The 13,664-nt window shown below is 44.0% G+C and overlaps 1 protein-coding gene across 1 annotated transcript in view; it reads right to left on the bottom strand.

Annotated features, from left to right (window-relative positions):
* The window catches only part of LOC144688513 (peroxidasin homolog), a 229,769-nt gene that overhangs the window by 64,435 nt on the left and 151,670 nt on the right, over positions 1-13,664 (bottom strand). Inside the window, exon 8 of the mRNA XM_078555175.1 lies at positions 93-210. Within this exon, the coding sequence (XP_078411301.1) occupies positions 93-210 (118 nt within the window). The remainder of the gene's footprint in view (positions 1-92; positions 211-13,664) is intronic.

Here is a 13,664-nt window from a genome sequence, read left to right as displayed (position 1 = left end):
ACTATTTTTTCTGCAGTCTTTACTGAAGTTGATTCTGATTATCAACCACCACTTATGAATGGCTCCACTTATGTTTTTACACTGATACTCACTTATTGTGCAACCAGATGATGTTGGGCTTAGGGTTGCCCTCTGCCCGGCAGGTGAAGTAAACTGTGTTTCCCAGAGTAACATCCACATCCTGTGGCTCAGAAGTGATACGAGGTCTTTCTATAAGAAAACAGGATTTCTGTTGAGTTCAAATTGTTTCCTTTGAATCAGGAAAAGCCAAAAAGGTAATTGCAAATGTTGTGAGTTGTTATCACTGTGCCGCTGATGGGCACTTGTGTGTAACTGGTCTGCAGCTGAAACTCACGAATGCCTCCTATCCAAAATAATTATTACCTAATAAATCTAAACCCAATGTCCTCAATTTTTTCTTCCTTCAAAATCTGGCAGAGCACAAGAGCATGAAACCACTTTAGACAGCTTTGGAGCATGTACCAGCTGGGATCAGTTGATAGCAACCTCACATTTGAGTCAGAAGGTTGCATCCCCAAGCTTGAAATCAGGATTTTAACACAATCTAGAATGACACCCTTGTTCAGTTTTGAGCATACCGCATTGCCTTAAGTGGCAGTCTTCCAGACGAGATGTGAAGCCAAACTCCCATTTGACTATTCTGCCAGAAATTTACAATCTGCGAATTTCTCCCACTAAACAACATTTAAAGGTGGATTAATATAAACTACCTGAGCAGTGCCTCTGGTCAAACCAGGTCAGCAGCTAAGGCCAGGATTTTCTGTTCAGTATGCGGGGGCTGCGTCCCGACGTCACCGTGTGTCATTCTGATCTTTTGTTCGGCGGGCGCGCACCGGAATCAGCTGCGCGCCCGCCGAACTGTCAAAGGCCTGTTAAGGCCATTAATAAACTAATTAAGCAAAAAGCAAAAAACTGCAGATGCTGGAAATCCGAAACAAAAACAAAAATAGCTGGAAAAACTCAGCAGGTCTGACGGCATCTGCGGAGAGGAACACAGTTAACGTTTCGAGTCCATATGACTCTTCATCAGAACTAAGGATAAATAGAAAAGAGGTGAAATATAAGCTGGTTTAAGGGTGGGTGGGACAGGTAGAGCTGGATAGAGGGCCAGTGATAGGTGGAGATTGCCAAAAGATGTCATAGACAAAAGGACAAAGAGGTGTTGACAGTGGTGATATTAGCTAAGAAATGTGCTAATGGTGACATTAAGGGTAGAAAGCAGGACGAGCAAGGGACAGATAGCCCTAGTGGCGGTGGGGTGGGGGGAAGGGATCGAAATAGGCTAAAAGGTAGAGATAAAACAATGGATGGAAATACATTTAAAAATAATGGAAATAGGTGGGAAAAGAAAAATATATATAAATTATTGGAAAAAGAGGGAATGGAAAGGGGGTGGGGATGGAGGAGAGAGTTCATGATCTAAAGTTGTTGAACTCAATATTAAGTCCGGAAGGCTGTAAAGTACTTAGTCAGAAGATGAGGTGCTGTTCCTCCAGTTTGCATTGAGCTTCACTGGAACATTGCAGCAGGCCAAGGACGGACATGTGGGCATGAGAGCAGGGTGGTGTGTTGAAATGGCAAGCGACAGGGCGGTCTGGGTCATGCTTGCGGACAGACCGAAGGTGTTCCGCAAAACGGTCACCCAGTCTGCGTTTGGTCTCTCCAATGTAGAGAAAACCGCATTGGGAGCAGCAAATGCAGTAGACTAAATTGAGGGAAGTGCAAGTGAAATGCTGTTTCACTTGAAAGGAGTGTTTGGGCCCTTGGACGGTGAGGATGGGGGAAGTAAAGGGGCAGGTGTAGCACCTTCTGCGATTGCATGGGAAGGTGCCGTGGGAGGGGGTTGAGGTGTAGGGGGTGATGGAGGAGTGGACCAGGGTGTCCCGGAGGGAACAATCCCTGCGGGATGCCGCCAGGTGGGTGAAGGGAAGATGTGTTTGGTGGTGGCATCATGCTGGAGTTGGCGGAAATGGCGGAGGATGATCCTTTGAATACGGAGGCTGGTGGGGTGATAAGTGAGGACAAGGGGGACCCTATCATGGTTCTGGAAGGGAGAGGAAGGTGTGAGGGCGGATGCATGGGAGATGGGCCGGACACGGTTGACAGCCCTGTCACCATTAGCACATTTCTTAGCTAATATCACCACCGTCAACACCCCTTTGTCCTTTTGTCTATGACATCTTTTGGCAATCTCCACCTATCACTGGCCCTCTATCCAGCTCTACCTGTCCCACCCCCACTTAAACCAGCTTATATTTTACTTCTTTTCTATTTTTCCTTAGTTCTGATGAAGAGCCATATGGACTCGAAACGTTAACTGTATTCCTCTCTGCAGATACTGTCAGATCTGCTGAGTTTTTCCAGATATTTTTGTTTTTGAAACTAATTAAGCAATTTGACAGGGCTGCCCATCTAACCTTAAGGTTGTCAGGCAGGCGAAGAGCCCAGGCGGCCTTTGCATTTTTCATGAAACCTCATCCATGGGCGGGATGAGGTTTCATGAAGGGTTTATTAAATTAATAAATATTTTTTGAACATTTGATAAACATGTCCCAGCTCATGTGATGCCGTCACTTGAGGGGACATGTGTGTAAATGATTTTTATCTGTCTTCATTTTGAATTTTGAAACTGAACTTAATCTGCCTGAGTCAGCTCCGTGCCTCAGGGAGATTTTTGCTCTCAATTGCGAAAGACCGCAGGCCCCGACTCTGCCTCCTCCCCCCGCCCGCATAGGTAGCGCTGAGTGCTACCAGGCACGCGTCACACTGGGCAGGCCTTAATTGGCCCACCCACACAAAATGGCGGCATGCAGCCGATCATGGGCAGCGATCGGCTTCGCGCCCGATGGGGAGAAAATTCACCCCTAAGTACTGCAATTGCAGTCTAGACCACAGAGTGTGCGAGAGCAATGTCACAGGTGATCAGCTAACATATGGATTGCACCCCTATCTGTAGGGTATCATATTTAAGCATTGTTCCTCGGACAAAAGGAAAAAAAAAATCACAATTGGTTCCAATAGCATTTATGTTTAAAAGTAAACAGTGAGAAACCTATCAATGGGGCACCTACTAATGAGGAGACAAGAGGGAAGCTTTAAATAAAAGAGACATGTTTATGGCAAATTGCAGGGTGAAAAATCTGATTTCTGACCCAAATTTGCCTCAAATCCTCACTTTTGGCTGTAGCTGAGGTCGAAAGGTGTACCGGTGGTCAACCCTCTGCATGGAGGTAGGTTGGATCTTTGCATTTGATAATGAGGCTGCAAGGAGACCCGGCAGCTTCATTGAGTCGAAGGCTTGGTGAGTGCCTTAACACTTACCTTCTGGATCCACGTGCCTGGCTGAAGAGCCTCTGCATCTGGCCTCCAAGTATCCCTCCAGGGATCAGCAGCCCACCTCTAAATGATTCTACACCCCAAAACCCCACACTCTGGCGTGGGCTTGCCTCCTCATATAGCTTTCAGCCACCGGTTTCTGTCTGTCTGTCTTTCTCCCTCTCTCTATAGACTACCCAACTTTGCTCAGTAAATTTAAAGGAAAAATTCATTACGACAAATCTGTCTCTTCACAACACAAGTTGTATATCCTATGTGATGGGAGTGAGACATAAAAATTTGGTTCTTCACAGTGCAAGGATATAAATTCTAGTTACTAAAAAACTTTCCTGAATGTTTTTAAAGAATAATTAGCAGCATGCATCAAAGATTGTTCTTTTTTTTTGCTTAGCTTGATTGTGTTGAAAGGCGATTAATATTCATTATATTTGTGCTTAATATTAATTATAAGGAAACATTAGTGTTTCTCTCTTTCCATATTACAATAATATTGCTCCAGAAAAGTTCAGGAAAAAGGCAATTAAACTTCAGCAGTTCTACTGGACAAATGACACAATTGACATAAACTCTGATGGGGGCAAGCTCAATAAGGCTTTCCTAACATTACCATCAGGGTAAATTTATTGTTGTGTGGACTAGGGTGAACTTATCTTAACTTCCATTCCTTATTCACATTGTATTTATGTAATAAAATATAAGGAGCACTTTTTTAAAAACTGGAATAAGGAAGATGGCATATCGTTGTGACTAATGAGAGGGGACATGAGTCAGCCACACATTGCTGATGTGTGACCATTCACTGTTCACTGAGGTAAATAGAGGAAAATGATAAGTATGGAAGGGGAAAAAAAAAATCACTGAATTCAACACAGCCCAAAAATTAAAGCAGGAATCCTCCCTAGCTGGTATGGTTCAATTACTGAATGGAATGTCTCAGTGGCCACCAGGAGGCCCTGAGCAAGGAAAGACCTGAAAGAAAGGACCATCTCATGTTTTACCGTTTTAAACTATTCAGGCAATTTCCTGACCCCAAATGTATTTTTCTCCTACTTCCCTCCCTTTACCAAGGCTATAAAATTCTTTATTTGAAGAGCAGTTGTCACCACACATTTTCTATTTGAGGTCCCAACAGAGCCAAACCCAGAAGCAGGATGTTAATGCCATAGCTGAGATAAACAGCCGTAGCAAAGCCTGCTTCATGAACTTTCTGGGGGTTCTCACCCACTGCTGGCCTCCCCTGCTCTGAGCAGGTTCATAGTCATCTCAGCTCCAGGACATTACAACAGGAGTTCTTCAGGTTTATGTCCTAGGTCCAATCATCTTCAGCTGCTTCATCGATCACCTTCCCTCCATCATAAGGTCGGAAGTGAGGGATGTTCACCAATGATTGCACAATGTTCTGTACCATTCGCGACTTCTCAGATACTGAAGCAGTCTGTGTCCAAATGCAGCAACACCTGGATAACATTCAGGCTTGGGCAAATAACATTTGAACCACATGGGTGCCAGGCAATGACCATCTCAAACAAGAGAGAATCTAATCATTTTCCCTTGACATTACCATCACTGAATTTCACACTATTAACATCCTGGCAGTTCCAATTGACAAGAAACTGAACTGGACCAGTCATATAAAAACTGTGGCTACAAGAGCAGGCCAGAGACTGGGAATTCTGCAGTGAGTAACTGACTTCCTGACTCCCCAAACCTTGTCCACCATCTACAAGGCACAAGTCAGGAGTGTGATGGAATACTCTCCACTTGCCTGGATGGCTGCAGCAGCAATAACATTCAAGAAGCTCAATATCCAGGACAAAGCAGCCCACTTGATTAGTATTCTTACCACCAACTTAACATTTATTCCCTTCACCACTGATACACAGTGGCAGCAGTATGTACTATGTAAAAGATGGACTGCAGTATCTCACCAAGGCTCCTTTGACAGCGCCTTCCAAATCTGCGACCTCTAACATAGTAGGACAAGGGCAGCAGATGCATGGGAGCACCATCGCCTGAAAGTTCCCCTTCAAGCCACACACCATCCTGACTTGGAAATATAATCACTGTTCCTTCATTGTCACTCGATCAAGATTCTGGAATTCCCTTCCTAACAACAGTGTGGGTGTACCTACACCAGATGGACTGCAGCACTTCAAGGCGGTGGTGGGATGAGCAACAAATGTTGGCCTTGCCAGCAACACCCACATCCCAGGAAAGAATTAAAGAAAAAAAAAGTTAAAATTCTTCCCAAGGAATCAGCAAAGGGATATAGACAGGTTAATTGACTAGGCAAGAGAATGCAGTTGGAAAATGTGGGTAAATGCGTGGTTAATCACTTTGGTAGGAAAAAAAGACGAATGGAAGAACAGAATAAAAACAGTGAGAAACGATTAAATCTTGACATTCAGAGGAATCCCAATGTCCTTGTACACAAACAGAGTCAGTAAGCAGATACAGCAAGTATTGAGGAAGGCAGAGGTATGTTTGGCCTTTATTGCAAGGGGACTGAAGTTCAAGAATGAGGAAGTCTTGCTGCAATGGTACAGTGCTTTGGTGAGACCACTCCTAGAGTACAGGAAACAGACAGTTGGTATAAATGGGTCTTTTTCTGGGTGGCAAGATGTAAACAGTGGTGTGCCACAGGGGTCAGTGGTGGGGTCTTAAATTTTTACAATTTATATAAATGCCCTGGATGAAGGGACTGAAGGTATGGTTGTTAAATTTGCTGATGGCACAAAGATAGGTAGGAAAGCAAGTTGTAAAGAGGGCATAAGGAGGTTATAAAGGGATATAGATAGGTTAAGTGAGTGGGCAAAGATCTGGCAAACGGAGTATAATGAGGGCAAGTGTGAAATTGTCCATTTTGGCAGAAAAAGCTAAAAAAAAGCATATTATCTAAATGGTGAGAGATTGCAGAGCTCCGAGATGCAGAGGGACCTGGGTGTCCTAGTGCGTGAATCACAAAAGGCTAGTATCCAGGTACAGCATGTAATTAAGAAAGCAAATACAATTGTATAATTTATTGTGAGAAGAATGGAAAACAAAAGTAGGGAGGTTATGCTTCAGTTATATAGGGCGTTGGTGAGACCACATCTGGAGTACTGTGTACCGTATCGGCATCCTTATTTAAGGGAAGATGTAAATGCATTAGAAGCAGTTCAGAAAAGGTTTACTATACTAATACCAGGAATGGGCGGGGTTGTCTTATGAGGAAAGGTTGGACAGGCTAGGTTTGTGTCCACTGGAGTTTAGGAGAGTAAGAGGCGACCTGATGAAAACCTTTAAGGTCCTGAGGGGTCTTGACAAGGTGGATGTGGAGAGGATGTTTCCTCTTTTGAGAGAATCTGTAACTAGGCATCACTGTTTAAAAATAAGGGGTCACTCATTTAGGGCAGAGATGAGGAGAATTTTCTTCTCTCAGAGGGTCATGAGTCTTTAGAATTCTCTGCCACAAAAGGCGGTGGAAGATGAGTCTTTGAATATTTTTAAGGCAGAGCTAGAGAGATTCTTGATAAGCAAGGGGTGAAAAGTAATCAGGGGTAGGCATGAATGCGGAGTTGAGGTTACAATCAGATCAGTCACGATCTTATTAAATGATGGAGCAAGCTTGAGGGGCAGAGTGGCCTACACCTCCTCCTAATTCGTTTGTACCGTGTGCGAGGGGCTAAGATCTCACCCTGTATATTTTTTGATATAAAATATATAGAGGTATGCTCATTGCTATCTCTAAAAATTTCAAACTGGACAAGAGTCTAAAATGGCTGAACCTATGCCTGTCTGTGACTCTCAAAAAAAAGGAGCTGCCTGGCAGTATCGGAGAAACTCGCAACTCATTATCTCTGAAGAGCCACTAACGACACATTGTGGGTTGCACAGACCAAATTTGAAGAGAGCTATACAAAGGCCATCTGCATTTCGTAACCCAGGATGGCCAACAGGAGACTGCTTGTCTGCTAAGGCAAAAGGCCCCGCAATCTTCCTTTCAATTCTTAATGGTTGAGTCATTCCATAACCTCAGGGACCCAGATGAGGGATACACATCCTTTGTCAAAGCCAGAGTGGAGAGGTGGGAGTCACGTGATATGGATCAAAAACAGAAAATGCTGGAAAAACTCAGCAGGTCTAACAGCATCTGTGGAGAGAGAAACAGAGTTAATGTTTTGAGTCCGTATGACTCTTCGTCAGAGCTCTGAAGAAAAACACAGTGGGTCTAACAGCATCTGTGGAGACAGAAAAACAGAGTTAACATTTTGAGTCTGTATGACTCTTCTTCAGAGCTCTGAAGAACAGTCATACGGACTCGAAACGTTAACTCTGTTTCCCTCTCTCCACAGATGCTGTTAGACCTGCTGCGTTTTTCCAGCATTTTCTGTTTTTGTTTCAGATTTCCAGCATCTGCAGTATTTTGCTTTTATCCATGTGATATGGACCTCCAGTTTGTGGAACCAGTAATATGGCTTTGCTGTACTGCAAAGTCAGTCTGCCATTTTACCATTTAGCTAGCAGCATCACAGACAAGGAGGTCTGTCCCAGTTGGACACCTGGCCCCAGTACACTGCTTCTACTGGAAAGCCTGTACCATCACCTACAAGACTCAATAATCTCTGCATGCCTATCTCACCGTGTGAATTCAACACCACTGGAAAAGTGAATTATCCAGCATTGGTTTTCAGCTCACATAGAAACATAGAAACTAGGAGCAGGAGTAGGCCATTCGGCCCTTCGAGCCTGCTTCGCCATTCATTATGATCATGGCTGATCATCCAACTCAATAGCCTGATCCTGCTTTCTTCCCATGTCCTTTGATCCTTTTCGCCCCAAGAGCTATATCCAACTCCTTCTTGAAAACTTACAATGTTTTGGCTTCAACTACTTTCTGTGGTAGCAAATTCCACAGGCTCATCACTCTCTGGGTGAAGAAATTTCTCCTCATCTCAGTCCTAAATGGTCTACCCCATATCCTTAGACTGTGATCCCTGGTTCTAGACTTCCCCACTATTGGGAACATCCTTCCTGCATCTACCCTGTCTAGTCCCATTAGAATTTTATAGGTTTCTATGAGATTCCCCCTCATTCTTCTGAACTCCATCCTAACATAATCCTTATCGACTTAATCTCTCCTCATATGTCAGTCCCACCATCCCAGGAATCAGTCTGATAAACCTTCGCTGCGCTCCCCCTATAGCAAGTACACCCTTCCTCAGGTAAGGAGACCAAAACTGCACACAATATTCCAGGTGTGGTCTCACCAAGGCCCTGTGCAATTGCAGCAATATATCCATATTCCTGTACTCGAATCCTCTGGCTATGAAGGCCAACATACCATTTGCCTTCTTTACCGACTGCTGCACCTGCATGCTTACCCTCAGTGACTGGTGTACGAGGACATCCAGGTCTCGTTGCACAAACCCCTCTCTCAATTTATAGCCATTCAGGTAATAATCTGCCTTCCTGTTTTTGCTACCAAAATGGATAACTTCACATTTATCCACATTATACTGCATCTGCCACGCATTTGCCCACTCACTCAGCTTGTCCAAATCACACTGAAGCATCTCTGCATCCTCCTCACAGCTCACCCTCCCACCCAGATTTGTGTCATCTGCAAATTTGGAGATATTACATTTAGTTCCCTCATCTAAATCATTAATATATATTGTGAATAACTAGGGTCCCAGCACTAATCCCTGCAGTACCCTACTAGTCACTGCCTGCCATTCGGAAAAAGACCCGTTTATTCCTACTCTTTATTTCCTGTCTGCCAACCAGTTTTCTATCCATCCCAATACACTATCCCCAATCCCAAGCGCTTTAATTTTACACGTCAATCTCTTATGTGGGACTTTGTTGAAAGCCTTCTGAAAGTCCAAATAAACCACATCCACTGGCTCCCCCTCATCAACTCTACTAGTTACATCCTCAAAAAATTCCAGTAGATTTGTCAAGCATGATTTCCCTTTTGTAAAAATCCACGCTGCTGACACTGTCCAATTCTGCCACTGTTTTCCACATGCTCAGCTATTAAACCTTTATAATAGACTCTAGAAATTTCCCCACTACTGACATCAGGCTGACTGGTCTATAATTCCCTGTTTTCTCTCTAACTCCCTTTTTAAATAGTGGGGTTACATTAGCTACCCTCCAATCTGTAGGGACTGTTCCAGAGTCTATAGAATCTCGGAAGATGACCACCAATGCATCCACTATTTCTAGGGCCACTTCCTTAAATACTCTGGGATGCATACTATCAGGCCCTGGGGATTTATCGGCCTTGAATCCCATCAATTTCCCCAACACCATTTCCCTACTAATACTGATTTCTTTCAGTTCCTCCCTCTCACTAAACCCTGTGTTCCCCAACATTTCTGGTATGTTATTTGTGTCCTCCTTTGTGAAGACAGAACCAAAGTATGTATTTAGTTGGTCAGCCATTTCTTTGTCCCCATTATAAATTCCCCTGTTTCTGACTGTAAGGGACCTACATTTGTCTTCACCAATCTTTTTCTCTTCACATACCTATAGAAACTTTTATAGTCTGTTTTTATGTTCCCCGCAAGCTTACTCTCGTACTCTATTTTCCCCTTCTTAATCAATCCCTTGGTCCTCCTTTGCTGAATTCTAAACTGCTCCCAATCCTCGGGTCTGTTGTTTTTTCTGGCCAATTTGTATGCCTCTTCCTTGTATCTAATACTATCTCTAATTTCCTTGTAAGCCATGGTTTGGCCATCTTTCCTATTTTACTTGTGCGCCAGACAGGAATAAACAATTGTTGCAGTTCACCCATACGCTCTTTGAATGTTTGCCATTGCCTATCCACCGTCATCCCTTTAAGTAATGTTTCCCAATCCATCATAGCCAACTCGCACCTCACACCATCATAGTTTCCTTTATTAAGATTCAGGACCCTAGTCTCAGAATCAACTACGTAACTCTCCATCTTGATGAAGAATTCTATCTTATTATGGTCGTTCATCCCCAAGGGGCCTCGCACAACTAGATTGCCAATTATTCCTTTCTCATTACACTATACCCTGTCTAGGATGGCCTGTTCTCTAGTTGGTTACTCAATGCATTGGTCCAGAAAAACATCCTGTATACACTCCAGGAATTCCTCCTCTACAGTATTGTTACTAATTTGATTTGCCCAATCTATATGCAGATTAAAGTCACCCATAATTACAGATGTTCCTTTATTGCATGCGTCTCTAATTTCCTGTTTAATGCCATTCCCAACATCACCACTATAGTTTGGGGGTCTACATACAACCCCCGCTAACGTTTTTTGCCACTTAGTGTTTCTCAGTTCTACCCATACAGATTCCACATCGTCGGAGCTAATATCTTTCCTCACTATTGCATTAATTTCCTCTTTGACCAGCACTGCAACTCCACCGCCTTTTCCTTTTTGTCTGTCCTTCCTAAATACTGAATACCCCTGGATGTTCAGTTCCCATCCCTGGTCACCTTGCAACCATGTCTCCATAATCCCGACTCTATCATACCCGTTTACATCTATTTGCGCGGTTAATTCATCCACTTTATTGCGAATGCTCCTCGCGTTAAGGCACAAAACCTTAAGGCTTGTCTTTTTAACATTATTTGTCCCGTTCCCATTATTTTTCACTGAGGCCCTGTTTGATTCTTGCCCTTGATTTCTCTGCCAATCACTTTTCTTATTCCCTTTTCTGTCTTTTGTTCTTGTCCTTGATTCCCCCTCCTCTGACTCCTTGCATTGGTTCTCATCCCCCTGCCATTTTAGTTTAAACCATCCCCAACCACTCTAGCAAATATTCACCCTAGGATATCAGTCCCGGTTCTGCCCAGGTGAATCCCGTCCAGCTTGTACTGGTCCCACCTCCCCCAGAACCGGTTACAATGTCCCAGGAATCTGAAACCCTCCCCCTCACACCATCTCTTCAGCCACGTATTCACCCAATATAGCCTGCTATTTCTACTCTGACTAGCACGTGGCACTGGTAGTAATCCTGAAATCGCTACCTTTGAGGTCCTACTTTTCAACTTACTTCCTAACTCCCTATATTCTGCTTTTAGGACCTCATCCCTTTTTTTACCTATGTCGTTTGTACCAATGTGTACCACGACCACTGGCAGTTCACCCTCCCCCTTCAGAATGTCCTGTAGCCGCTCCGAGACATCCTTGACCCTAGCACCAAGGAGGCAACATACCATCCTGGAGTCTCGTTTGCGGCCACAGAAACGCCTATCTATTCCCCTTACAATTGAATCCCCTATAGCTATTGCATTCCCACACTTTTTACTCTTCCCCTGTGCAGCAGAGCCGACCGTGGTGCAACGAATTTGTCTGTTGCTGCTTTCCCCTGAGAGGCCATTCCCCCCAACAGTATCCAAAGTGGTTTATCTGTTTTGCAGGGGAATAGCCACAGGAGATTCCTGCACTGCCTGCCTAGTCCTCTTGCTCTGCCTGGTGGTCACCCATTCCCTTCCTGCCTGTGGACTCAGTCTGTGGTGTGACCACCTCTCTATACGTTCTATCCACGATACTCTCCACCTCGCGGATGCTCCACAATGTCCCCAGCCGCCGCTCCAGCTCCAAAACCCGGGCTTCCAGGAGCTGCTCACCGACCTCTGTGAAGTAATACCTCATTGGACTTTTATTCTGGACTCTGGAACCCACAGGAAACACTATTTCTTTTCTCTGTGGCCTCTGCACTGTAAATCTTTCTTTTCTCTATCCTTCTTTTACTGTGTGAATGCAAAGGAGGCAACGTCGCGACCCTTCCCCTGCATTTGATTGTGGGCAAACAACCAATCCATTGAATTCACCCTATCTCGAGTTTGCTATGGGGTTATTAATAGAAACTATGTCACACCAAAATTGAGGGATTGGGAAATATGCCGCCGTTTCTAAAGTGGGAAGCAAATCAAATCACCTGTTTATGGATGGGTGGTGAAAGGCAGAATTAGTGCTATTTAAATTAACCCCCTTCCTGTTTATAACATGTACATGTTTTGTCTCTGTACCTAAGGAAGGGCTATACTTGCCTTAGAGGCAGTGAAATGAATGTTCATTAGATTGATTCCTGAGATTTGAGGGTTATCCTACTCTCTGGAGTTTAGAAAAATGAGAGGTGATCTCACTGAAACATTAAGATTCTGAGAGGGCTTGACAGGGTAGGTGCAGAGAGGTTGTTTCCCCTGGCTCAGGAGTCCAGAACTAGGGGACATGGTCTCAGGGTAAGGGGCTTGATCATTCAGGACTGAGATCAGGAGAAATTTCCTCACTCAGAGGATTGTGAATCCTTGGAATTCTCAACCCCAGAGGACTGTGATCCTCAGTCGATGAGTATATTCAAGGCTAAGATAGATGACTTTTGGACTCTAAGGGTATCAATGGCATAGTATAAGAGTCTGGCACATAAAGGGTTAACGTGGGACTGAGTACAGTACCGCCCACACAGTGATGTAAGGGAACACATCATCCATACCTAGGGGTCAGTGTAGTGTTGGACAGAGCCATGTGTAGAAGCAAGCATGGAGACAGCTCCTAATCTGGATCTTTACTGGACCGGAGTGTATAGTATCTAGTAGTTAATAAATACTCACTGTTGAACTAACTAAGACTACAAATACCTTAATAAGACCTACCAAACTACACCCAACACCTTACAACAAAAGGATGTGGGGATCAGGTGAGAAGCTGAAGTCAAAGTCAAGGTCAGTGATGATCTCATTGAATGATGAAGCACGCTCGAGGGGCCATATGACCCATTTCTACTTCTATTTCTAATGTTAACAATCATTAATTAGTAACCTTAGCTTCTCCTCTTAACTCAGGTGCCTTACCCATTCCTCAACTTAGCTGCACTTCTCCGAATTCACCCAAGGATGTCAGCCTTTGTAACAGTAATGTGCAAGTGTTAAAGATGATATGGACCAGATCTTCATAAAGACTAATTATCGCTTCCTGGGACTTGTGCTCTATCCCCCAAGCCACACATCAGGCTTTTTTCCTTTTCATTATCGCTGCACATTGCATTGAATTTAAGGATCTACTCCAGATTCCTCTCCTGTGATGTTTCCTGTGGACTATTTTCATTTATTTTTCCCTGTGTAAACAACAGACTAAAGCTTGGGCTTTCAAACTCTGATGTAACTTTGACACCAAGTGTAGAGTTAACTACATACGCAGGCTTGTGATATATAACAAACAATGACCTGGCAATCTTAATATCCATTATGCTAAACCAACCCTGCAACTCTCCCCAGCCTCTGTCTCAGCCGCAGTCTGAAAAATAACCACTCTGTGGCTCAGTCCCAGAAAGACT

This window comes from Cetorhinus maximus, chromosome 13 (genome assembly GCF_964194155.1).
Source record: "Cetorhinus maximus chromosome 13, sCetMax3.hap1.1, whole genome shotgun sequence".
NCBI lineage: Eukaryota > Metazoa > Chordata > Chondrichthyes > Lamniformes > Cetorhinidae > Cetorhinus > Cetorhinus maximus.
The sequence above is the reverse complement of the archived record's forward strand: the minus strand, read 5'-3'. Positions and strand labels throughout refer to the sequence as shown.